At 37.0% G+C, this 22,239-nt stretch overlaps 2 protein-coding genes and 1 pseudogene across 2 annotated transcripts; 1 reads left to right on the plus strand and 2 right to left on the minus strand.

Annotated features, from left to right (window-relative positions):
• The first annotated feature begins 2,054 nt into the window (after positions 1–2,054).
• On the plus strand, positions 2,055–2,981 carry LOC124090117 (olfactory receptor 4E2). Its single transcript, XM_046440504.1, has one exon. It carries the CDS (start codon positions 2,055–2,057, stop codon positions 2,979–2,981), a length of 927 nt encoding a protein of 308 aa, XP_046296460.1.
• Positions 2,982–9,472: 6,491 nt separating this feature from the next.
• Positions 9,473–9,863, minus strand: LOC124090379 (transcription initiation factor TFIID subunit 13-like; annotated as a pseudogene).
• A 5,500-nt stretch (positions 9,864–15,363) lies between these two features.
• On the minus strand, positions 15,364–16,308 carry LOC124090118 (olfactory receptor 4E1). Its single transcript, XM_046440505.1, has one exon. The coding sequence runs from the start codon at positions 16,306–16,308 to the stop codon at positions 15,364–15,366; it is 945 nt and encodes a 314-aa protein (XP_046296461.1).
• Between the last annotated feature and the right edge of the window lie 5,931 nt (positions 16,309–22,239).

The raw sequence follows: 22,239 nt of genomic DNA on the forward strand, positions 1-22,239 counted from the left end.
TGATGAAAGACAAAAATGTATTTTTTTCATGTACTACTAAAGTTGAACATCTTTTTATTCATATTTACGTCTTACAAGTGTTTCCCTGTTCTTTTCCTATTTGTATTCTTTGCTCATTTTCAATTGAGTCGTTTGTCTTTTCTTATCAAGTTTTGAGATCCTTGAAGAAAGGAATGTTTTCTATTTTTAGACATACATGTTTTAATATTGTCTTCTGATTTGCTATTTGTCTTTTACATACATTTCAAATTGCTGAGAATGTATTTTTAAAGCTTATATGTATTATATTTCAATGTCTTTTCATGTTGGTAATCTTTTGTCACTATCATTCTTTCTATTGAAAATTTTAATTGTTGCATTGTAATTATATGTAACAGTGGGATTCATTTTGCCATATTTGTACATGCATATAACATCCTTTGATCAATCTCATTCCCCAGAACCTTCCCTTTCCTTCTCTTTCCTGCCCTGATTGACTTGCTGTACTCGACTGACCTCCTTCTATCATTATTATTTCAATTAGTTGTCACTATCATTCTTAATGGCTGTATACAATTCTAGTCAAGTTCTGCTACTGTTAGGTTTTTAAAAATAACATGATAGTTAATATTTTCTTGATTTTTGCTTTTTCTGTGAATTAATTGGATGGAGTGCATTTTTTTTTTGCTTGTGTGATTTGTGATGATTATTTCCCAAAATGTTATAGTTTTTGGCTAGCCAACCACTATGGAACTAGAGGTAATATGACTTTAGTATTTGAACAATAATATCTCCTAGAGGACAACTCATATTACACTATTAAAAAAATTAAGTTATTTAAGGAACTTATTAACACCATTCTGAAGGGAGGATTGGATTCTTTTTTAAAATTTGGTTTGGTTGAAATAAAAATATTTTTGCCTACTTGCTGCATGTAAAACATCTACTGAGTGCTGTGAGTAGTAAGTCACATGTGTTTATTACTTTTTAAGAAAAAGTTTAACTTTATTGTGAGCTAAATTACATCTCTATTTTACTTTCCTTTACAATCAAGTACCATAAAAGAAATATGAAAGGGAAAAGGTAAGCTTTGGTCACATGAGGAAAGTTTTCTTAAAGGTTGTGCTCTTTGAGAGAGTCCAAGATAAAAGATGAATAGGATTTTATTAGTCAGCGATGAGGTGAGGAGAGTATACTTGGTTACAGGATATGTTTTCCTTTTTAAAAAAATTTGTTCTTTTTTAGATATACATGACAATAGAGTGTATTTTGGCATATTGTACATACATGGAGTATAATTTATTCTAATTAGGATCCTATTCTTGTGGCCATACATGATGCGGAGTTGCCCTGGTTGTGTATTCAAATACAAGGATAGGAGCGTTATGTCTGGTTAATTCTACTGTCTTTCCTATTCCTCTTCCCAATCCCTTCCCTTCATGCCCCTTTGTTTAATCCAATGGGCTTCTTCTATTCTTTCCTTCCCCACTCTCCCACAGGATGTGTTTTCTGAGTGGAAGGAAAATAATAAATAAAAACAAAGATTTTGAAAAATAGGTAGGTGGAGGTAGCATGCCTGGAGGAGAGCAAATTGTTTGGCTGGAGAGAAGAAAACAAATAAAAAATACACCACATTAAAAAAGTTAAGCATGCAATAAACCATTATAGGTTTTGAATGTGCATTTAATTTGATAGTAAGTTAAATACTGAGTGATTTTATTTAGGGATTGTATATTTTTGGAATGTTAATTTGATTCTATCAATGGATTCGTCTGAAATGAAAAGAGCCATTTAACTAATGGGTAAGAGTTTTGGGAAGTTTATTTATTCTTGTCAAATCTCACTGATCTCATCTGCAAGATAGGAGCAATTAAGCCTAAATAGAATGGTGTACATGAAGTGCTTAGCTTGGCTCCTGATATGTAGTGGGCATGTTGTAATAATTATTATTATAATTAAATAAGCATTTTAGATAGGAACACAGTATCATTTCAATGAGTTCCATTCCCATAATGTCAAAGTTAAATTAACTTTCACCCTCCTTCCCCTGCAAGTTCCTTTGGAAAGCTCATTGGATGGGAGCTCTAAACCAAACAAGAGTGCCTGAATTTGTCTTCTTGGGACTCACTGACAACTGGGTGCTGGAGATACTGTTTTTCGTGGCATTCTCAATCACTTATACGCTCACCCTTTTGGGGAACATTCTCATCATTATTACCATTTTCTTTACTCCACGTCTCCACACCCCCATGTATTTCTTCCTGAGCAAACTGTCCTTAATTGACATCTGCCACTCATCTGTCACCGTGCCTAAGATGCTGGAGGGTTTGCTTTTGGAGAGAAAGACCATTTCCTTTGATAACTGCATTGCACAGCTTTTCTTCCTACATCTTTTTGCCTGTGCTGAGATCTTTCTGTTGACCATCATGGCGTATGATCGTTACGTAGCTATCTGCACTCCATTACACTACCCCAATGTAATGAACATGAGGGTCTGTGTACAACTTGTCTTTGCTCTCTGGTTGGGGGGCACTGTTCACTCACTAGTGCAGACCTTCTTGACCATTCGTCTGCCCTATTGTGGCCCCAACATTATTGACAGCTATTTCTGTGATGTGCCTCCCGTCATCAAGCTGGCCTGCACAGACACGTACCTCACAGGAATGCTGATCGTGTCCAATAGTGGAACCATCTCTCTCACTTGTTTCCTGGCTTTAGTGACTTCCTACACAGTCATCCTGGTTTCTCTTCGAAAGCAGTCAGCTGATGGACGTCGGAAAGCCCTGTCTACCTGCTCAGCCCACTTCATGGTGGTCGCTCTTTTCTTTGGGCCATGTATTTTCCTCTACACTCGGCCAGACACCAGCTTCTCCATTGACAAGATGGTGTCTGTCTTCTACACTGTGGTCACCCCTTTGCTGAATCCTCTCATTTATACCTTGAGGAATGAGGAGGTAAAAAGTGCCATGAAGCAGCTCAGGCAGAGACAAGTTTTTTCATGAAATATATCCTGGGCATTGGGATAATTGTGGCCACATCCTTCATGAGAAAGAAAAAAAAATGAAAGAAAAGAAGAAGATGAATTAGGGCAGGGCAGACTTCTGCATTAAAGAGAGACACTCAGTAATCATTTAAATAAAGGAAAAGTTTGTAGTGGAACATGTAAGGAAAAAGATCCCTGAAAAGGTTAAAGAACACTTTACCAGTGAAAGAATACCATGGAGAACTCAGTTCAGTTTCATTGTGGGGAACAGGTGCCGCGGTGAGGAGCTCCCCTCCTGGGTCGTTGGCTTTGGGAAGCTGTGCATCACTCTTGTGTTTGATACCTTACAGTGGTTTCAGTTTTGCTTTCAAACACATTTTCAATAAAATAAATAAGGCTTTACTGACTCATGTTGAATTACACTTTTGAATGTGCACCTCTCATTATGACTAGAACTATTTTACACTTTTTATAATACTTTGATTTTGAAATCAGGGTAAAGGTGTATAAAGAGCTTATTTTTAAAGTAAACTTTATTCAGGTAAAATTTATGTTACATAGAATGTGCACATTTTAATTGTATAGTTTGACAGATTTTTTTTTTTTTGTGGGGGGATATGGTCTTTCTGTGTTGCCTAGGTTGGTCTCAAACTTGTGATCATGCTTCAGCCTCCCAAGTAGCTGAAACAACAGGCATGTGCCACCACGCCTGGCTCAGTTTGATGTTTTGACAGGGGTACACATACACCCATGTAACAGCCTCTCCAATCAAGGTATAAAGCACTTTTACCACCGCAAAGTTTTATTGAGGCCCTTCCATCTCCATACAAGTATCTGATTTTTGTCATTATAGATAAGATTGGTTTTTCCTAGAGTGTCGCATACATTGAATCATAGGATATATACTTTTCTGGGCCAGACTTATCTTGTTGTGTGTGCTGTTTCTGAGACTAATCCGTGTTTTTGTGGGTAATCTATAGATTAATTTGGGAGAGTATTATCTAAACAATAATCAGTTTCCCAGTTTATGAATTTATTTATTTAGGGTAATTTAATGTCTCTCAGCAATGTTAGTCATTTTCACTTGTAATTAAACATATTTCAAAATTTGTCCCTAAGTATCATATGTTTTCTGATCCTATTGTTAATTTTATTTTCATTTGCTTATTGTAGTATGTAGGAATACAATTTATTTGTATATATTAACTTTACGCCTATAGCATTGCTAAATTCACTTACAAGTTTCTATTAGATTTTTTTTTTTTTTTTTGTGTGTGTGTGGTGCTGGGGATTGAACTCAGAGGCACTCAACCACTGAGTCACATCCCCGCCATTTTTATTTTATTTAGAGCCAGCCTCTCACTGAGTTGCTTAGTGCCTCACTTCTGCTGAGGCTGGCTTTGAACTCGTGATCCTCCTGCCTCAGGCTACTGAGATTCTGGGATCACAGCTGTGAGCCACCACGCCTGGCTTGATGAGATTTTTTGCAGTGCTGGAGGTCAAATCTGGAGCCTTGTGTGTGGTAGGTAATCACTCTATCACAGGACTACTTCCCCAGCCTTCTGCAGGTTTCTAGAGCTTTTTGCATTCACAATGATGTCATCTGCAAATAAGGATGAATTTTCTTCTTCCTTTCCAATCTGTATGATAATTATTTCTTTTTCTTGTCTTGTTGTACTGATAGGGTTTTCCAGGTCAGTGGCTAGTAGAAGTGATGAGAACAACTTTGTTCCTGATTACAGGGAAAAGCTTTCAGTATTTCACCATCCGGTATGATGTCAACTATAGGGTTCTGCTAGGTGTTCTTTGTAAAACTATTTTAAGTAATTTGCTGTGAATTTTTGACATGAATGAATACTGGGTTTTTTTATTTTTAAAAATTTGTTCTAATTAGTTGTACATGACAGTAGAATGCATTTTGACACATCATACATAAATGGAGTATAACTTCTCATTCTTCTGGTTGTACATGATGCAGAGTTACACTGGTTATGTAATCATATATGCACATAGGCTAATACTGTCTAATTCATTTTATTATCCTTCCTACTCCCACACCTCCTCCTCTCTCTTCACTTCCCTTTATCTAATCCAAAGTAGCTCTATTCTTCTCTAGCCCCTCCCCTTTTATTATGATCTAACATCCACCTATCAGAGAAAACATTCAACCTTTGGTTTTTTGGGGCTGGCTTATTTCACTTAGCATGATATTCTCTAGCTCCATCTATTTACTGGCAAATGCCATCATTTCGTTCTTTTTTCTGGCTGAGTAATATTCCATTGTGTATATATACCACATTTTTTTTTTTTGAGAGTTTTTTGGAGGTTCTATCAGGAGAGTGCAGCTACTTGTATACCCTTGACTTAAGAATGGTCCTTTGGGAGGGAAGCACAGGGAATGGTGAGGGAGGAAGGGGACACCAGCCTAGCCAGCCAGATCAGCTGAATCAACCCTGGCGATCAGTGGGGTGACAGATGTCGCAGCCAGATCGCCCTCACATCTACTACATTTTCTTTATCCATTCATCTGTTGACGGGCACCTAGTTTGGTTCCATAGCTTAGCTATTGTGAATCAAGCTGCTACAAACATTGATGTGGCTGTGTCACTGTAGCATGCTGATTTTAAGTCCTTTGGGTATAGATGAAGGTGTAGGATATCTGGGTCAAATGGTGGTTTCATTCCAAGTTTTCTGAGGAATCTCCATTCTGCTTTCCATAGTGGTTGCACCAATTTGAAGTACCACAAGCAATGTATGTGTGTGCCTTTCCCCCCACATCCTTGTCAACATTCATTGTTGCTTGTATTCTTGATAATTGCCATTCTAGTGGAGTGAGATGAAATCTTAGAGTAGTTTTGATTTACATTTCTCTAATTGCTATAGATGTTGAACATTTTTTCATATATTTCTGAATGGGATAGTTTTCCTGATTTCTCTTTCAGTGGAATCACTTATGTACAGGAATACAATTGATTTATAGATATTAATTTTGTTTCCTGCTACTTTACTGAATTCATTTATGAATTCTAAAATGTTTCTGGTGGATTTTTTGGATCTTCTAAATATATAATTATGTCATTGACAAGCAGTGATAGCTTGAGTTCTCTTCCTATTTGTATCCCTTTAGTTTATTTCTTCTGTCCAAATGCTCTAGCTAGAGTTTCAAGGACAATGTTGAATAAAAGTGGTGAAAGAGGGCCTCCTTGCCTTGTTGCAGTTCTTAGAGGGACTGCTTTTACATTTTCTCCACTAAGAATGATGTTGGGGGTACTGGGGTTGTGGCTCAGTGGTAGAGCATTTGCCTGGCATGTGTGAGGCCCTGGGTTTGATCCTCAGCACCACATATAAATAAATAAAATAAAAGGTCCATTTACAACTAAAAAAATAAAAAAAAAAGAATGATGTTGGGGGAGCTGGGGTTGTAGCTCAGCAGTAGAGCGCTCGCCTAGCCCATACGGGGAGGCCTGGGTTCAATCCTCAATACCACACAAAAATCAATAAATAAAATAAAAGTATTGGGTATTGTGTCCAACTACAACTAAAAAAAAAAAAAAGAATGATGCTGGGCCTGGGGATATAGCTCAGTTGGTAGAGTGCTTGTCTCACATGGAGGGGTGCTATATTTGTCAAATGCTTTTTATGCATCTATTAAGATGATCATATGATTCTTGTCTTTAAGTATATTGATATGATGAATGACATTTATCAATTTCCATATGTTGAACCAACCTTGCTTATCTGGCTTGAAAGCCCTTTATCCTGGTGCACTATCTTTTTAATATGTTTTTGTATGGAATTTGCCAGAAATTTATTGAGAATTTTTATGTTCATCAGGGATATTGGTCTGAAGTTTTCTTTTCTTGATGTGTCTTTTGTCTGGTTTTGGTATCAGGATGATACAAGCTTTATAGAATGATTTTGGAAGGATTCCCTCCTTTTCTATTTCATGGGATAATTTGAGGAATATTGGTGTAAGTTCTTCTTTTAAGGTCTTATAGAGCTTGGCTGAAAATCCATCTGGTACTGAACTTTTCTTTTGGTACTGGGGATTGAACTCAGGGGCACTTAACTACTACTGATCTACATCCCCAGGCCTATTTTGTATTTTATTTAGAGACAGGGTCTGAGTTGCTTAGCACCTGGCTTTTGCTGAGGCTGGTTTGAACTCATGATCTTCCTGCCTCACCCTCCTGAGCCTCTGGGATTACAAGTGTGCATCACCATGCTCAGATCTGGGCTTTTCTTAATTGGTAGGCTTTTGATGGCATCTTCTATTTCATTGCTTGAAATTGATCTGTTTAAATTCTGTATGTCCTCCTAATTCAGTTTGGTAGGACATTTATCTCTAGAAATTTGTTGATGTCTTCAAGATTTTCTATTTTATTGAAGTTTAAATTTTCAAAATAGTTTCTGTTTATCTTCTGTATTTCAGTAATGTCGTTGTGATATTTCCTTTTCATCATGGATTTTAGTAATTTGAGTTATCTGTCTCTTTCTCTTCATTAGCGTGGCTAAAGATTTATCAATTTTATTTATTTTTTTTCAAAAAGCCATGGCTTTTAAAGATACCAGAAAGACACCACCACCAGCCATATGTGAAATTGCTGGAGATTGTGTGAACTGACTTGATCAGAGGCATAAAGGAAAAGAATCTCAAGTGAAAGGACCTGTTCACATGCGTATCAAGACATTGAGAATCACTACAAGAAAAATGCCTTGTGGTGAATGTTCCAAGACATGGGATTGTGTCCAGATGATAATTCATCCATAACCAACTAATTGACTTGCATAGTCCTTCTGAGGTTGTTAAGCAGATTACTTTCATCAGTACTGAGCAAGGTGTGGAGGCTGAAGTAACCATCACAGATGTCTAAGTCAACTATTTTAATAAATTGATTAAAAAATGATTTGTTAAAACATTGATTTCATAAGCAGTCAAACCCAGTGGTGCATGCCTATAATCTCAGATACTTGGGAGGCTGAGGCAGAAGGATTGGGAGTTCCAGGCCAGCCTCAGCAATTTAGTGAGACCCTGTCTTAAAATAAAAAGTAAGAAGAGATGGGGATGCAGTGGTAGAGTGCTCCTAGGTTCAATCCTCACTACTTTAAAAAGATTCAGAAAAAGATTTAAAACCGTTTTTGACGGTTGTAATAGCAAGGATATTCAGAACAAAAAAATTCTGTATTAAAAGAGAGTATAGATCTATATCTCATGTGACTGGTCTCTGTTGTAAGATTATATAAGATTACATACAAACACTAAGTCTGTCCAAAGTTCTATGTTTGTTTAAGTTCAAGCTTTTGCTAGGTATACTAGATAACAGTATTTATTACAAAGCATTCATTTGTATCTTCTAACATTGATTCTTTTCATCCCACAACACATAGTGGTCTAGATGGTATTTCTTAAACATAGTGTACATTCAAGTTACCTGGGGGCCTTTTTTTTTCTGTTTAATTTTTTATACTTTATTCCTTGTATCAATAGGTTAAGAAAGTAAAATTTTCCCATGTACTGATTTATAGATATTATTTATAAGTAGAATAAAAAAGTTCAGTTTCACAAACAATAACATTCAGTGATCTCCTTAAATGCAATTTTAATCCTTATTTTAAGCTAAGGGCAATAATTTAATGCAGTAGGCTAAATTCACACAAAACCTGTATACTCTGAACTACAAAAGTGGTTTTTGTAGCTACATACGGTTTTAGTCAACTACACATTTCCACAAATACTTACAAATATGTTAAAAAAACACTATCCCAAATGCTTATCCTATCATTAGCTCATTAAACATTGCCATTCCTGCTCCTGAAAGTAGATGATTAGGAAAATGAGTTCTAAAACTTAAAAAGTAACCTAAGTCCCAAAAGGTTTTGAATCAAAAAAGTCTTTCAACATGGAAGCATCAACATGAAACTTTGTTTCTAAAAAAATAAAAATTAAAAAAATTACTCTTTAGAAAATATTAAAACCAATTATCATTTAAGACACATAAACATTCTTACAAAAACTTGTAGTTTCAAATATAATCTCCTTAAAAGAAAAACCAGTTCACTATCTTTAATAACACCTCAGACCACTGTTGTCTAAAAACTTCAGAATATGTAAGGCATATGTCTCAGCTGTCATAGTCAAAATGACACTTAGATTTCACATATTAAACAGCTATAGTATAGCTTATAATGGCACAAATATTCCTAACACATAAATACTACTTCATCCTTTAGATAGTCAAAGTCAGAAGGAACTGCATAATTTGTAAGGTTCTTTAACTTACATGTAGTCATTAAAACTCAGTAAGTAATTCAAGAATAGTCATGTAAAGGCAGGCAATTAAAGGCTCAAGGATCACTCTAAAGTCAAAGACATGAAAATAAAGGCTGAAAACTTTGTTTCTCCATCTTTCATTTACATGCCTAGATATTAGGACATTACTGAACAAAATACACAATTATTATATATGATTTCCACAAAAGATAATGAAATTTCATGAAGTACAAAATTTATCAAGATCCGTAGTTTGCTTCATCAAATGCTTTTCTAGCTCATTTCAATTCTTCATTCATGGTAAGCACGTCTTTAACCCTAGCAAACTTCCTTGGGTCCTTTCGAATCAAGAAGACGATATCTTCAACTTGTACTCAACCTTGTCTTCCAATTCACATTGCCTTGTGAGTCATTTCAGTGCTGAACTCTATGACAAGATCTTCAAGAATATCCACTGACTCAGTGTAAGGATTCTGGTCATCCCCAAACCCATACATCATACATCGTAATTCTTTAGAAAAAAGTCTCTTTCTTTTACCCTGTCCACCTTCTGTACCTCCTCCAATTTCTTCATTTTCCTCCTCAAACGAGGCGTTCACTCACGGTAGGGTCTTCTTCCTCATCTGCCATCCCACTAGCCTGCCAGCCCACAGCGACCTGGGGGCCTTTTAAAATGCAGATTTTGATTGAGAACATACGGATTGGAGCCTGAGATTCTGCATTTCTAACAAGCTTCCAGGTGATGCTGCTCTGAAGACCACAAGTGCAAGTCTCCATAAAACAATCCTGTAACTTCTCTCAGTCCTTCCATACCCAAGGTTTGTATATAATGCTTTTGGATTTCTAGGTTGTTTTTACTTAGTAAGACGAATGAAAAAAATAGGAGTCAGAATACATCATTTGTACTTATTTTATTTTATAAAAATGTTAATATCAAAATATAGGAAACTATACTGTTAAATAAAACAGAAATAAAAATTTGTAAGGATTGAGCAATGCATGCTTCATAAAATAGTGATGAGCTAGTTATTATAATTAAAAACTAAATTTAGCTTGAACATATTGGAATTCCAGATTTAAAAAGAAATAAAGGAATACAGATGGTGTGCTAGGCACAGAGCGATGGTTCCCCAAAGATGGGTATATCCTATCCTTGGTACCTGTCAATGTGTTAGGTTGAATGGCAAAAGGGAATTAAGGTTGTAGATTGAATTAAATTTGCTAATCAGCTGGCCCTGAGACAGGGCTAATAGCCTGCATTTTCCATGAACCCACTTTCATCACAAGGACTCTTAAAGATGGGAGAAGGAGCAGAATAAGAGAATTAGAGGGGGACTTGGCCATGGACAGGGTGGAGAGATTTCCACATTGTAAACTTTGAAGATGAAGGAAGTGGGCCACTAGCCCAGGAATGCAAGTGGCCACTAAAAGCAGCAAAGAAAAGAAAATGGATTTTCTCCTTGTGCCTTCAAAAGTAATGCAGCTCTGTTGACAACTTGATTTTAGCCCAGTGAAGTTTTGTATTGAACACATGTGCTACAGAACTATAAGATGATTTTTTTTTGCTTTAAGTTACTAAGTTTGTGGTTATTTGTTATAGCAGCAATAGAACTCAATAGAGATATTTTCCCCCCAATACAGGAAGCATATGTGCCTCTATGAGAAAACTATAAAGCTATGCTAAAGAAACTTGAAGAGATGGAAATATGTTTATGTTTTTGCATAGGCATAAAAACGTTGTTAATGTAATGGACCTTCTTCAATAAACTTATAAATTTGGTGTATAGTCCTTATCATAAAAAGCCTACAAGATATTTTGTGTAAAATTTCCAGTAATATTCTAAAGTTTACTTAGAAAGGAAATACAGGTGGAAATAGTTAAAAGGTAGGGCATAATTTCAGAACTATTGATTTCCTAAACTTACTAGTTTCACTCATTGGGATGAAGGATCTCAGTTTATTGTAGAATGGGCATTCATCAGAAGAGGGTTCCATAAAAATTTCTTAGGTAGGAGGACGACATACTGTGACTGAGGGAAGTAGGAGGCCTCTACAAATGGTCAGAGGGCTACTATACAAAGTAGTTATAATATCAACTATATTGAAACTGATGCAATGAAGTAGAGTATGCTGATACTAAAACTATAACTGATATTCCTTAGCTTATTCTGAAAGGCATTTGGAATGAATGGAGGCCTTTGGGATTATGTGTCAATCTGCTTTTCATTGCTGTGACAAAATGTCCAACACAAACAACTTAAAGGAAGAAAGATTTATTTTGTCTCATGATTTCAGAGGTTTCAGTCCATGGTCAGCTGACTCCATTATTTTGGGCCTGAGGTGGGGAAGAACATGATGGCAGAAGGGGATGGCAGAGGAAAACTGTTCATCTTGTGGCAGCCAGGAAGCAGAGGGAGAGAGAGAGAGAAAGGGACTAGGGACAAGATATAGTCCCTAAGGAGATGCTCCCAAGGACATACTCTATATCTAGTTATTACATCCTATGATTTCCACCACTTCCCAAAAGTCCATTCAACTATAAATCCCTCAATGGCTTAATCCATTAATGTGGTCAGAGAAGTCATAATCTAATCACTTTTCCAAATCCTTACCCCTCAACATCGTCGCACTGGGGAAACCAAGCCTTCAGCACACATGAGTCATTTGGGGGACACTTAATATCCAAACTATAACAAGTCATTATTTTACAGTTATTTTGCTCACTTGTAGAAATGGTGCTTATTATGGAGAACAGGACTCCAGATAATGTGAACGTTCGTACATCATAGGCACACGCAATACAGAGTGACTGACTCATTAACCTTAATTAAAAGTCAATGAAAGATTGAAACGACAAAAGTACTCAAGTGGAAAAAGAGCCAGTAGCAATTTTCAAAGCAAATCAGAAGATCATGAAATATTTAAACATCACTACTTGCAAATTGACAAACAAGTGTAGAATATTGTCGATCCCCTATGATTCTCACATAAAACACACGTTAATTTTATGTGAGAATCGTAAAATTAACGATTTTATCTATTATGCAATAAAACTTAGATATTATTACTTTACACAAGTTAAAAACTGAGAAAAATGATCTAATTATACTTTGCCTTCTGGACTTCTATATGAAAAAGTATTCATATACATTATTATCTTTCATGCATAAATGAATTCCCAGTGCTTTGTTTATTTGTATTATGGAAACACTAGTTACTATAGTCTATAACCAGAAGATTGTTGCAGTCTGAGAAATTTAACTGTTGAATAAAAAGTTGCGGAACAAATTTTTATATTGATAAATAATGGCCTCCCTTTCTCCTTTAAGTACTCAACTACAAAGCCAAGACATTTTTATTTTATTCTTTATTTTCTGTTTATGTAATGAGTGACTCAATACATTTTAATATTATCCCCGAGTTTAAAATATTTTCTGAAAAATGGAGAATAAATATTTAGTTTTACCTCCTCAGAGAGTTGTGAAAATTATTGTGATTGAAAATGGGTAGTATTATAAATTTTGCTTGCTATGAAAAAATAAGCCAACAGGACATCATTCTGTCATAGTGTTACCAGATACAGCCTTAACGAGTGTCAGGAAGCACGTCTTGTCGATCATGTTGAATATGTTCCTTTGTGTGGCTGATTCCTGCAGAGAGCCATTCCACAGGGGTTCTTCAGAAAGCTATTTCTCCTTATTGTCTGGCCTTCCTATAAGAAAACATATTCTCTAATTTGGTTTAGTTATTCCACCAACCAGTACCAATGAACAGTTTTGTACTATCAAGAGAGTTACCTTTGGGAAAGAGACTGCTCTATTACCCACTAGATATGTTAACCTGTGTTATCTGAAAACCCCTCCTGGCCTCTGGATAACTGAAATGGTTTGTGTAGCTTGAATTTCTTCCTTAACACATTTTCTGGCAAAAGTATCATTAAAAGTGGAGTCTTGGTCACTGTAGTATGCTGGTTTTAAGTCCTTTGGGTATAAACAGAGGAGTAGGATAGCTGGGTCAAATGATGGTTCCATTCCAAGTTTTCTGAGGAATCTCCATACTGCTTTCCATAATAGTTGCACCAATTTGCAGTCCTACCAGCAATGTATGAGTGTACCTTTCCCCCCCATTCTCTCCAGAATTTATTGTTGCTTGTATTCTTTTTTTTAAAAAATATTTTTTAGTTGTAGTTGGACACAATACCTTTATTTTATTTATCTTTATGTGGTGCTGAGGATCAAACCCAGAGCCTCACATGTGCTAGGTGAGCGCTCTACCACTGAGCCACAACCCCAGACCTGTTGCTTGTATTCTTGATGATTGCTATTATGACTGGAGTAAGATGAAATCTTATAGTAGTTTTTATTTGCATTTCTATAATTGCTAGAGATGTTGTACATTTTTTCATGTATTTGTTGATCAATTGTATTTTTTCCTTCTGTGAAGTGTTTGTTGAGTGGGATTCTACATCATGTACAATCAGAAGAACAAGAAATTATACTCCATTTATGTATGATGTACCAAAGTGCATTCTACTGTCATGTATAACTAATTAAAACAAATAAAAAAAAGTGGAGGCTTTTTTTGGTCCAGAGGTTTATGGATTAATCCTCACTGGTGGGCTAGGAAATCCCAGATGAATTTCAGAGTGACTTTCTTAAAGAGTCAGAAGGAAAGGTTGGTGTCCAACATGCTATGGACTTTTGTAAATTGGATGTACATGAGACACCCCTGCCAACAATGCCTTCTTCATATTTCTCATGTCCCCTGTCTACTCAGCACATGTCACTCTGAGTGTGGGTCTCCACAGCTAAATTTAAAGTGTTGGCTTATAGAACATGTCTCATTCAAGTTGGTATTTTTTTCTAACTCTTAAAGCAATGTTGGGTGATTATTAAAGGTGTAGTATTGAATGCTCAGTTGAATGACTTCTCTACATAATGAATAAAATGATTTTATTAAGATGTAAATCACATCCTGCCATTTCTCTGCTTACATCATCTGAACAAGCCATGGGCTTTCCCAGCATTGGTCTTTGAACCTGCCATTTCCTCTGGTTGGAATGTCCATCACCTCTCTTTCCTCATGGTTGGTTCTTTTTCATTTTTCTTATTTCAGCTTAAATTAACCCAGAAAGGCCTTCCTTGTCCAATAAGTCTAAAAACATTCTAGTCTCTACAATATCTCCTGCTCTATTCTTATACAGAATTTGTCATGTCTGTAATTACGATGTATTTATTGATATTTTCTTTTTTTTTCACTAGATATAGGATGGAGAGACTATATGTATGTTTTGTTTGTTACTATAAACCTAGTACCTAGCACAAATTAGGTGCTCAGTAAATATTTGCCAAATGAATAAATAATAAAACATTTCATTGCTCTGATGGCAGGTTTCACTGAAAACTTCTTGAGAGTGTTAGAAATTTCAATGGTTAAAAGTCTTCTTTGTCACCAAAGTTACATGTGGGCTTACTTTGTCTGATTCACCAGCTTTTGCTAAGCTTTTAGGCAAGCATTTAAGTGAAGATGTAGGTAAGGGCTTTCCAGAAATCTGAAGGTTTGCTTAGATCTTGGTTATCACTGTAACAGAAAAGCAGGGACAGTCAGCATGATGTATTGAAGACAGCTTGAGTTGGTGTTGATACGCTTAGTTTTAAATGCTGTCTTTGAACCCAAATTCAAAGTCACTCAGCTAGGAAACATTCTCATTTTCTATTTTCATCACACCCTAAACTCCATGAAGGAGGGACTATATGTATGTTTTATTTTTGAGTATAAATCTAGTACCTCGCACGAATTAGGTGCTCAGTAAAAATTAGTCAGTATTTCCTAGCTGGGTGACTTTGGGCAGTCTATTTGCTCTCTTTGAGCTTTAGTTTTGTCATGTATAAATAAACACAATACCTACCTCACAGGGATGTTGTGAGAATTAAGTAAATGCACAGTGCCTAGAACAAATTACAGGAAATGGAAGGATTACTGATCATCGCTATTGCTGATTGTTAGATGTGGGGCCAGAGGATAATTTTACAAGCCCTATAGTCTGATAAATATGGTATATAATGCATTCTTTGTCAGACATTTCTTTGACTTGGAGCACCAGGCATTCTGAGGGCTTTAGACATTTTCATTATTTTTCCTTCCTCTCCTTCCTCCCCATTATCTTGTTCAAGGCATTCTTCATGTCTTCATTCCTAAGGGTGTAGATGATGGGGTTTAGCAGAGGGGTGACAGCAGTGAAAAACACAGACACCACTTTGTCCTCTGGGAGGCTGGTGGATGGGCGGGAATAGATGAAGATGCAGTGTCCCAGGAACAGTGTGACCACGGTGAGGTGGGCTGCACAGGTGGACAGGGCCTTCCGCCTGCCCTCGGAGATCTGCTGCCGCAGACTCACCAGGATGACTGCATAGGACACCACAAGGACCACAAAACAGACCACGGAGATCAGCCCACTGTTGGAGACGATGAGGATCTCAATGATGTGGGTGTCAGTGCAGGCCAATTTGATCACCTGAGGCACGTCACAGAAGAAGTTGTCAATCTCATCAGGACCACAGTAGGGCAGCTTGATGGTGAGGGAGGTCAGGGATATGGAGTGGATGGTTCCTCCTGCCCAGAGGGCCACAGCCAGCAGCACACATACCTTCCAATTCATCACTGTCATGTACTGCAGGGGTTTACAGATGGCCATGTAACGATCATAGGCCATGACGGTGAGGAGGAAGATCTCTGTGCAGGCAAAGAGGTGCAGGAAGAACATCTGGGTCACACAGGCATCAAAGGAGATGAGCTTCTCCTCTGACCAGGTGTCTCTCAGCATCTTGGGCACAGTGACAGTGGAGTGGCAGACATCGATAAAGGACAGATTGCTGAGGAAGAAATACATGGGGGTATGGAGCCGGCGGTCATAGAAGATAGTGTTGACAATGAGGATGTTCCCGAGCAGAGTCAGGACATAGAAAACGAGAAATATGGAAAACATAGCCATCTGCACCTTCTGATTTACAGATAAACCTCTAAGCCGAAAATATGTCACTAAAGAAGTTTGATTGAGTAGGAAAGCCTCTTCCATTCTCTTTGTTGAATACTCATGCGGAGAAGTAAAAAAAAAAAAAGTCAGTATTAACACTTCATATCTGCATTAATCATTTAGTTACTGAATTTCTTGTGTGTTTATGGTTTCTATCTCTACCTAGAATTTATAGTTAATTGTTTTGTGTTTCTCTTTCCCTTCCTCCTTTCCTACCTTCTTTCTGTCTTAATTTAATTTAATTAAATAATTTTTTTTTTTTTTTGGTGCTGGAGATTTGATGCTAGCTTGCACATGCTAAGCACTAGCTCTACCACTGAGTTACACCTCTAACCCTGTGTTCCTTAAATCATGCTGAATGCATAGTAGGTGCTGAACACTCACTTACGGAATAATAATACAGTGGAGAATCTCGATTCACTAAGACTCATAAATCCACCTTGAAGAGGGAGATGGAAAGACCAATCATGATATTCTTCCCTTATTATAGCAAGATCTCAGTGCTTAGATTTAGGTTATGGATTTTTGCAAGAGGAGGTAGTAGGGTTCTCCTTACCATAAATAAGTAGTTTGTTCAAGGTCCCATAAATCTGACCTCAGACATAATTTCTGGACTACACTTTTCACTAATCCAACATACCTGCTCCCCTGATGTCAGAGACTGTACTTTCTGAGATGACGCTTTCAGAGGGCAGCATCATTTCATGAAGCGACTGGATAACTGACAATGTGATTGTGATGCTTTTGAACAATTATTTAGAAGAGGGCGAATAAAACTCTGGAAATCTTGGAAAATCCGGAGAGAGCGTAAGGAGGCTTGCTAGTCCTCCAGCCCTCCGCTGAAGTGGGCACCTCCTTCTTAAACTGGAGCTCAAGGTCTAGGCCCACTAGCCTCATGATCTTGACTAGATTACCTCTAGCTTTTTTCAAATTCTGATTCTGTTGTCTGTGCTTAGATATCAGGGCTTAGATTTAAGTGATCGATTTTGACTGGAGGAGATATTAAGGTATCTCTACCATAAGTAAGTAATTTCTGGTTCACAAGTAAATCAAAACTTGTTATTTTCTTTTAGATTAGCCTATGTACCATCCAGTGTCACTATTTTTTAAAATAACTTATATGTGTTATACAGAGCCACAGAATTTTTAGTTCTTAAAGGGACTTGAGAGTTTCTATAATTTTAAATATTTTTTTCCTTTTACAAATAGGGAAAACGAGGCACAGATAGGCAAGGCAATTGGATGTGGGTCTTAAACTTAGGTCTCCTGACTCCTGGTCCAGGCTTTATCCACTCTATCTCTACTTGGATCTGAAATTCTGTGGTGGTTGGAATAACTGGGGAGTTAAGTAGAATGTCTTAGTGACCTTCTTCCTCTCCAACGTGTCCCAAATCCACTTGAGGGTGTGATCTATGGGAGTTTTGCCCCATCATCCTGCCTTGGTACACAGCCTTCCAGGAGTGTCCCACCCTTGGAGACTGTTTCTTGTGTTTCCTTGGGCCCCTCCCTCTTATGCTACCTCCTGCCTATCACAGATCAATAAAGTGCTTTGTATCAGCCCTTGAGATCAGGCTTTCTGCCAGACAAATCAATAAACTCACATCGCTCATGGAAAAAAGGCTAGAGAAAGCTTCTTTTCTGCTCTAGCTTTCTCTTTTTCTCAAATATTTCCTGTATCTCACCAGGCAGATCTCCTGCAGTTAATGGCTCCTTTCGCTGTTTATATCAGAGGACAAAATGATAGTGTCAAAGCAAGGAGCTAGCAAGGTAGATCTGTGATATGTTTTTGTTTGGGGGCAGGAGAAGTCTTTCAATTAACACTTAAACATTAAATGGGTCTGATGCTTTGATTAATACTCATTGTAACATCTTAATACAGTTATGGATTAATTTTACTATTTAGAAACTTTTCTTAGAGCATGAATTTAAAGCTTTTTCTCCAAACAACAACAACAACAACAACAACAAACAAACAAAAAACCCCCAAACTATTTTAAGTGTTAAAAGATTTACGTATTTTCCTGGTTGCAAAATCGAAAAGGAGAATCCTGACCAGGAATGGAGCCAGAGGTGTATTTTAAGTTCAACATGAGAAATTTCTGCTGTACAGGTAGAAATGTGTGTGTGTGGACTGAAAACCAAGTGTGCAATAAAGACTTCTATCTCCTCCTCATAGGAGATGGGTAAGCATTTAAAACTTTTTCTACTATCAGCATTTTTTTCCTATTTTTTGTGGAACCACAGGAAAAAAACACTTTGAAAAATGGAGCTATGTTTGACTGCAGTAGAAATTTGATGTTAGTTTATGTCAAGAATATGGTGCACAAACTACATACATTTCAGGAGAAGGGGGGAAATTATTAAGAGCAAAACTAGAATAGAACTAAAATGCTTATAAAACTCACCCTGAGTGGTTTCTGATGCTTTCAGTACTGAAAATGACTGAATTGTTAGTCCTGTAGTGTCAATACCAAGAGTATCATCTTCCAGTGGAAATAAGAATCTATATGGAGTTGGACAAGTCAAATAACCTCATTTACCTTGATTTTTCCATAAGGAAGGTGAGCTCTCTTGAAGTTCCTTTGGGTCGTGTTCACAGTTGGTGACAAGTCACAGCAGATATACTGGGTGATATTTCCTGGTGAGAGGTACGTTTCAGGATTTTTCAGAGATGAAAAGAATCACACCTTTGTTCCTATGGTCTCATATTTTGCTTTCAATACATAGAGGCATGTGGCTCTGCAGGAAGATGTTATAGGATTGGTTTCCAGTTGAGGATGTGGTATAGGATTAAAAGACATAATCACCCATTTCTGGAGGCCATGCTAGTTTATCAGGGAGCTTCTAAAACAGAACCTTAACTAGTTATTCAGAAAACCAGTGCTGCTGGAGCATCTTCCTTCCACTTTAGCACACTTGTTAGCTGCCAAGTTTTGTATTGTTGTTTTTAGATGGAATATTCTACCTTAAATTACTGAAAGTGAATCATAGAGAAAGAAGGCAGCTGGGATTGGCAGCTGTAGTGCTGGTGTTTTCTACCTGAATTATATAGGCTTTATGCACATGGAAGCTTTTCAGCAATGATATCAGCTTGCCCTGTTTAGTAGGTAGAAAAGTTAATTCTATAGGGACTGACGTAACAGTCTTTGCAGTCACTAAGAGAATTTAATGAAAATGCAGGACTTAAGCACCTAAATCTTTAGGAGGTACACACACACACACACACACATGATTAAATGAACTGCTATTTAGTGATTATCTATTAAGTGCTAATTATTAGGTGATGTGCTTTCATGTTTTCTTATTTAATTCATATAAAAACAGAAATGAGAGAAGGGTAATGGAGATGATATTTTAGTTTTTAAAAAACATTTATTTTTTAGTTGTTGGTTTGACTTCTTTATATAACTCAAAACAATTTTCTGACTAGGTCATATTAAGCAATGGAAAGTTATCATAAAGACATAATTATAATCAGCATCTTTGACAGCTGATTTGCTACTGAAAGTTCCATTTGCAGAAGAGAAAGTGTTCAAGACTATCACATGCACTAAACTTCTTAGAAGTATATCAATTTGATTATATTACAGAGAATATGAATGTTCTTTAATTCCTTTGAAGTGAATACTTCTGACTGACACTATAATGTGGTTTTACCTCTTTGAATTTTATTGTTGTTAAGAAAGTATATTACTTGTTGATGGATGAAATGTTCCATATATTTCTATTCAGTGTAGATTGTTGATTGTATTATTTAGTTGTGTAGTTTCTTTAATATTTTTACTTTTTTTTACAGCTGTATTTTTCTTTCTTTGTGATCAGGTATTGAATTGTTCAGTAATCATTCACACATATTATTGTAACAGCAACTTATTGGGAAGGCAATCTGCAGTTTTAACAAAGCATACTTTGAACAAACAAAATCCAAATGACTTTTTTGCATTTCTATATAATAATGACTGAATACATGCCTGGAAAGCTCCAATCCCTACTTTACTTTTCCCAGAGTGGAAAGAAGTTGTGCTTTTTCCATTCCTGGAACCAGCCTAACTTAACTCTTGAAATTCATTCACCATTAGAAATCAAAGTATCTGTTATGATTCGTCCATTCCTCCTACTCAACCTAATGAATCTGAAATTTCTCATAGGGAAGAGCTGGCAGGTGACAAATCTGCTTTGAGCATGCTTTGCAAAGAGGTAGTTTCTACCCTGCTGGTTCTAGTTGGAAAATGTTGAAACTTTCAGGAATGTAGTTGAGCATTGATAACTAATATTCCTCATCCTGTTTGACCAAGGAATTTCAATGCTGGGACTTGTCATTAATGAATTTTCAGAGTTCATCTCAGAGTGTTTTTGTGACCTAAGAAAATTAGAAATGAGACAAATGTGCATCAAGCACACAAAGAATATGATGGTGTAACTTTATTAGTATGAACAAATTAAAGTTGTGTGTAGTAAGTTATTTAACAACATAATAAAATGGATGTTCAAATAAGACATAATGATACTTGGTGTGTATATTGTGAAAAAAATTTTCTTTCTAAATTATAACTTAGTTTGTAAGTATTAAAAAAGGATGAAGAAATACAATTTTAATTGCAAAATGTCTTCAGATTGGGATTGTATTTTTTCTTACATATGTATATACGACCCTTCAGATTTTTCAAAAATATATTTTCCCAGTGTTTACTTTCAAAAGCTTACATTTGATTTATTTCAGAAAGCAGTTCAATGCTCAAGACTTCAATCTTCATCATAATTGTAAATAAGAGGGATAATAACAAATATACTGTGGTGATTTCTTCATTACAAAATGAAAATCACATTTTTTCACAAAATAGTTCAATAAATGGATTTTTAAAATATTTGATAGGTAGTTTTTCTTAAAATCCATTGAAAAGTTGTCACTGGTGAGGTGGATATAAGTTATTTATTAATTTTTTTAAAAAAGGTTTATTTATTTCTGCTATCAAAGAACAGAATTATGACGTGTAATTTAACAATCCTAACTGGCTTCATTTTTAATTTTAAAATCAGGTAACACTTCATTCCATAAAACTGAATCAGTTTTCCTATGAGCCAAGCACTCATCAAAAATAATTTGATGAGTTAACATCAGATTATTTATTTTGCTTACACAAAATAAGAACAAGGGAACTTTACTATTTCGCCAGTTGAGAATGGCTGTTCTCCCTCCAATCCAGATTTCTCTTGGAGGACCAGATGTGACAGCTTGGTTTGATTGACTCAATGTTGTGTTTTTTTTCCCCCCACTGGAATATTGTCTCTGTTGAAAAACTGGCTTCACAAAGAAGGTGGCAGTAGGAAAATTTCAGAATCCAGAGCTTAAAAATAAGTCTTGGGCAGTGTGGGGTTATTTTCTGTCTCTGAGAGGGATCATCTGGTGTCTGAGGCTTCGGGACAGAGGCAAAGTCCTCAGTTGTCCATCCAGGAGATGTCACTCTCAGTAGCATTTGGTGTCCTGACCTGTGCTCACCCAGGATGACCATGGGTAAGGAGCAGCAGGTCACAGGGGACCCCTGACCCTCTGGGAGACAGAGCTCTCCCTGGGCAGACCCCGGGGCTGAGGGTCAGTGGCCAGGGGAGAATCATGTCAATGACTGTCCCCACCTGTGGACCCTGAGGTCCTGGGGCAGGGATGCAGGAGGCAGCCAGTGTCATAAGACATCCCCGTCCCCAGCCAGGCCGTGCACCTGGCTAAGCAAGGAGAAAGACGGTGTCCCTCCTCAGGGCCTGGCCCCTGCACCTGGTCTCACTTCCTCCCTGGCACCGCCTGGAAGGGGAGGAAGTGACACCCAGAGGAAGGCTGGGAAGTGAGGCTACCATCACATTCAAGTTCAGGGTGCGACAGCTCAGTCTGCCCCCCAACAAGCCCTATACTCAGCTCCCCTTCATGGGCCACATCCCTTCTGAGAGTCATGCACTGCCCTTTATAGGCACAAGGACCCAGAA

Source organism: Marmota monax, unplaced genomic scaffold (assembly GCF_021218885.2).
Source record: "Marmota monax isolate L192 unplaced genomic scaffold, Marmota_monax_Labrador192_F-V1.1 WCK01_AAM20220418_F8-fsc00017, whole genome shotgun sequence".
In the NCBI taxonomy this organism is placed as follows: Eukaryota; Metazoa; Chordata; class Mammalia; order Rodentia; family Sciuridae; genus Marmota; species Marmota monax.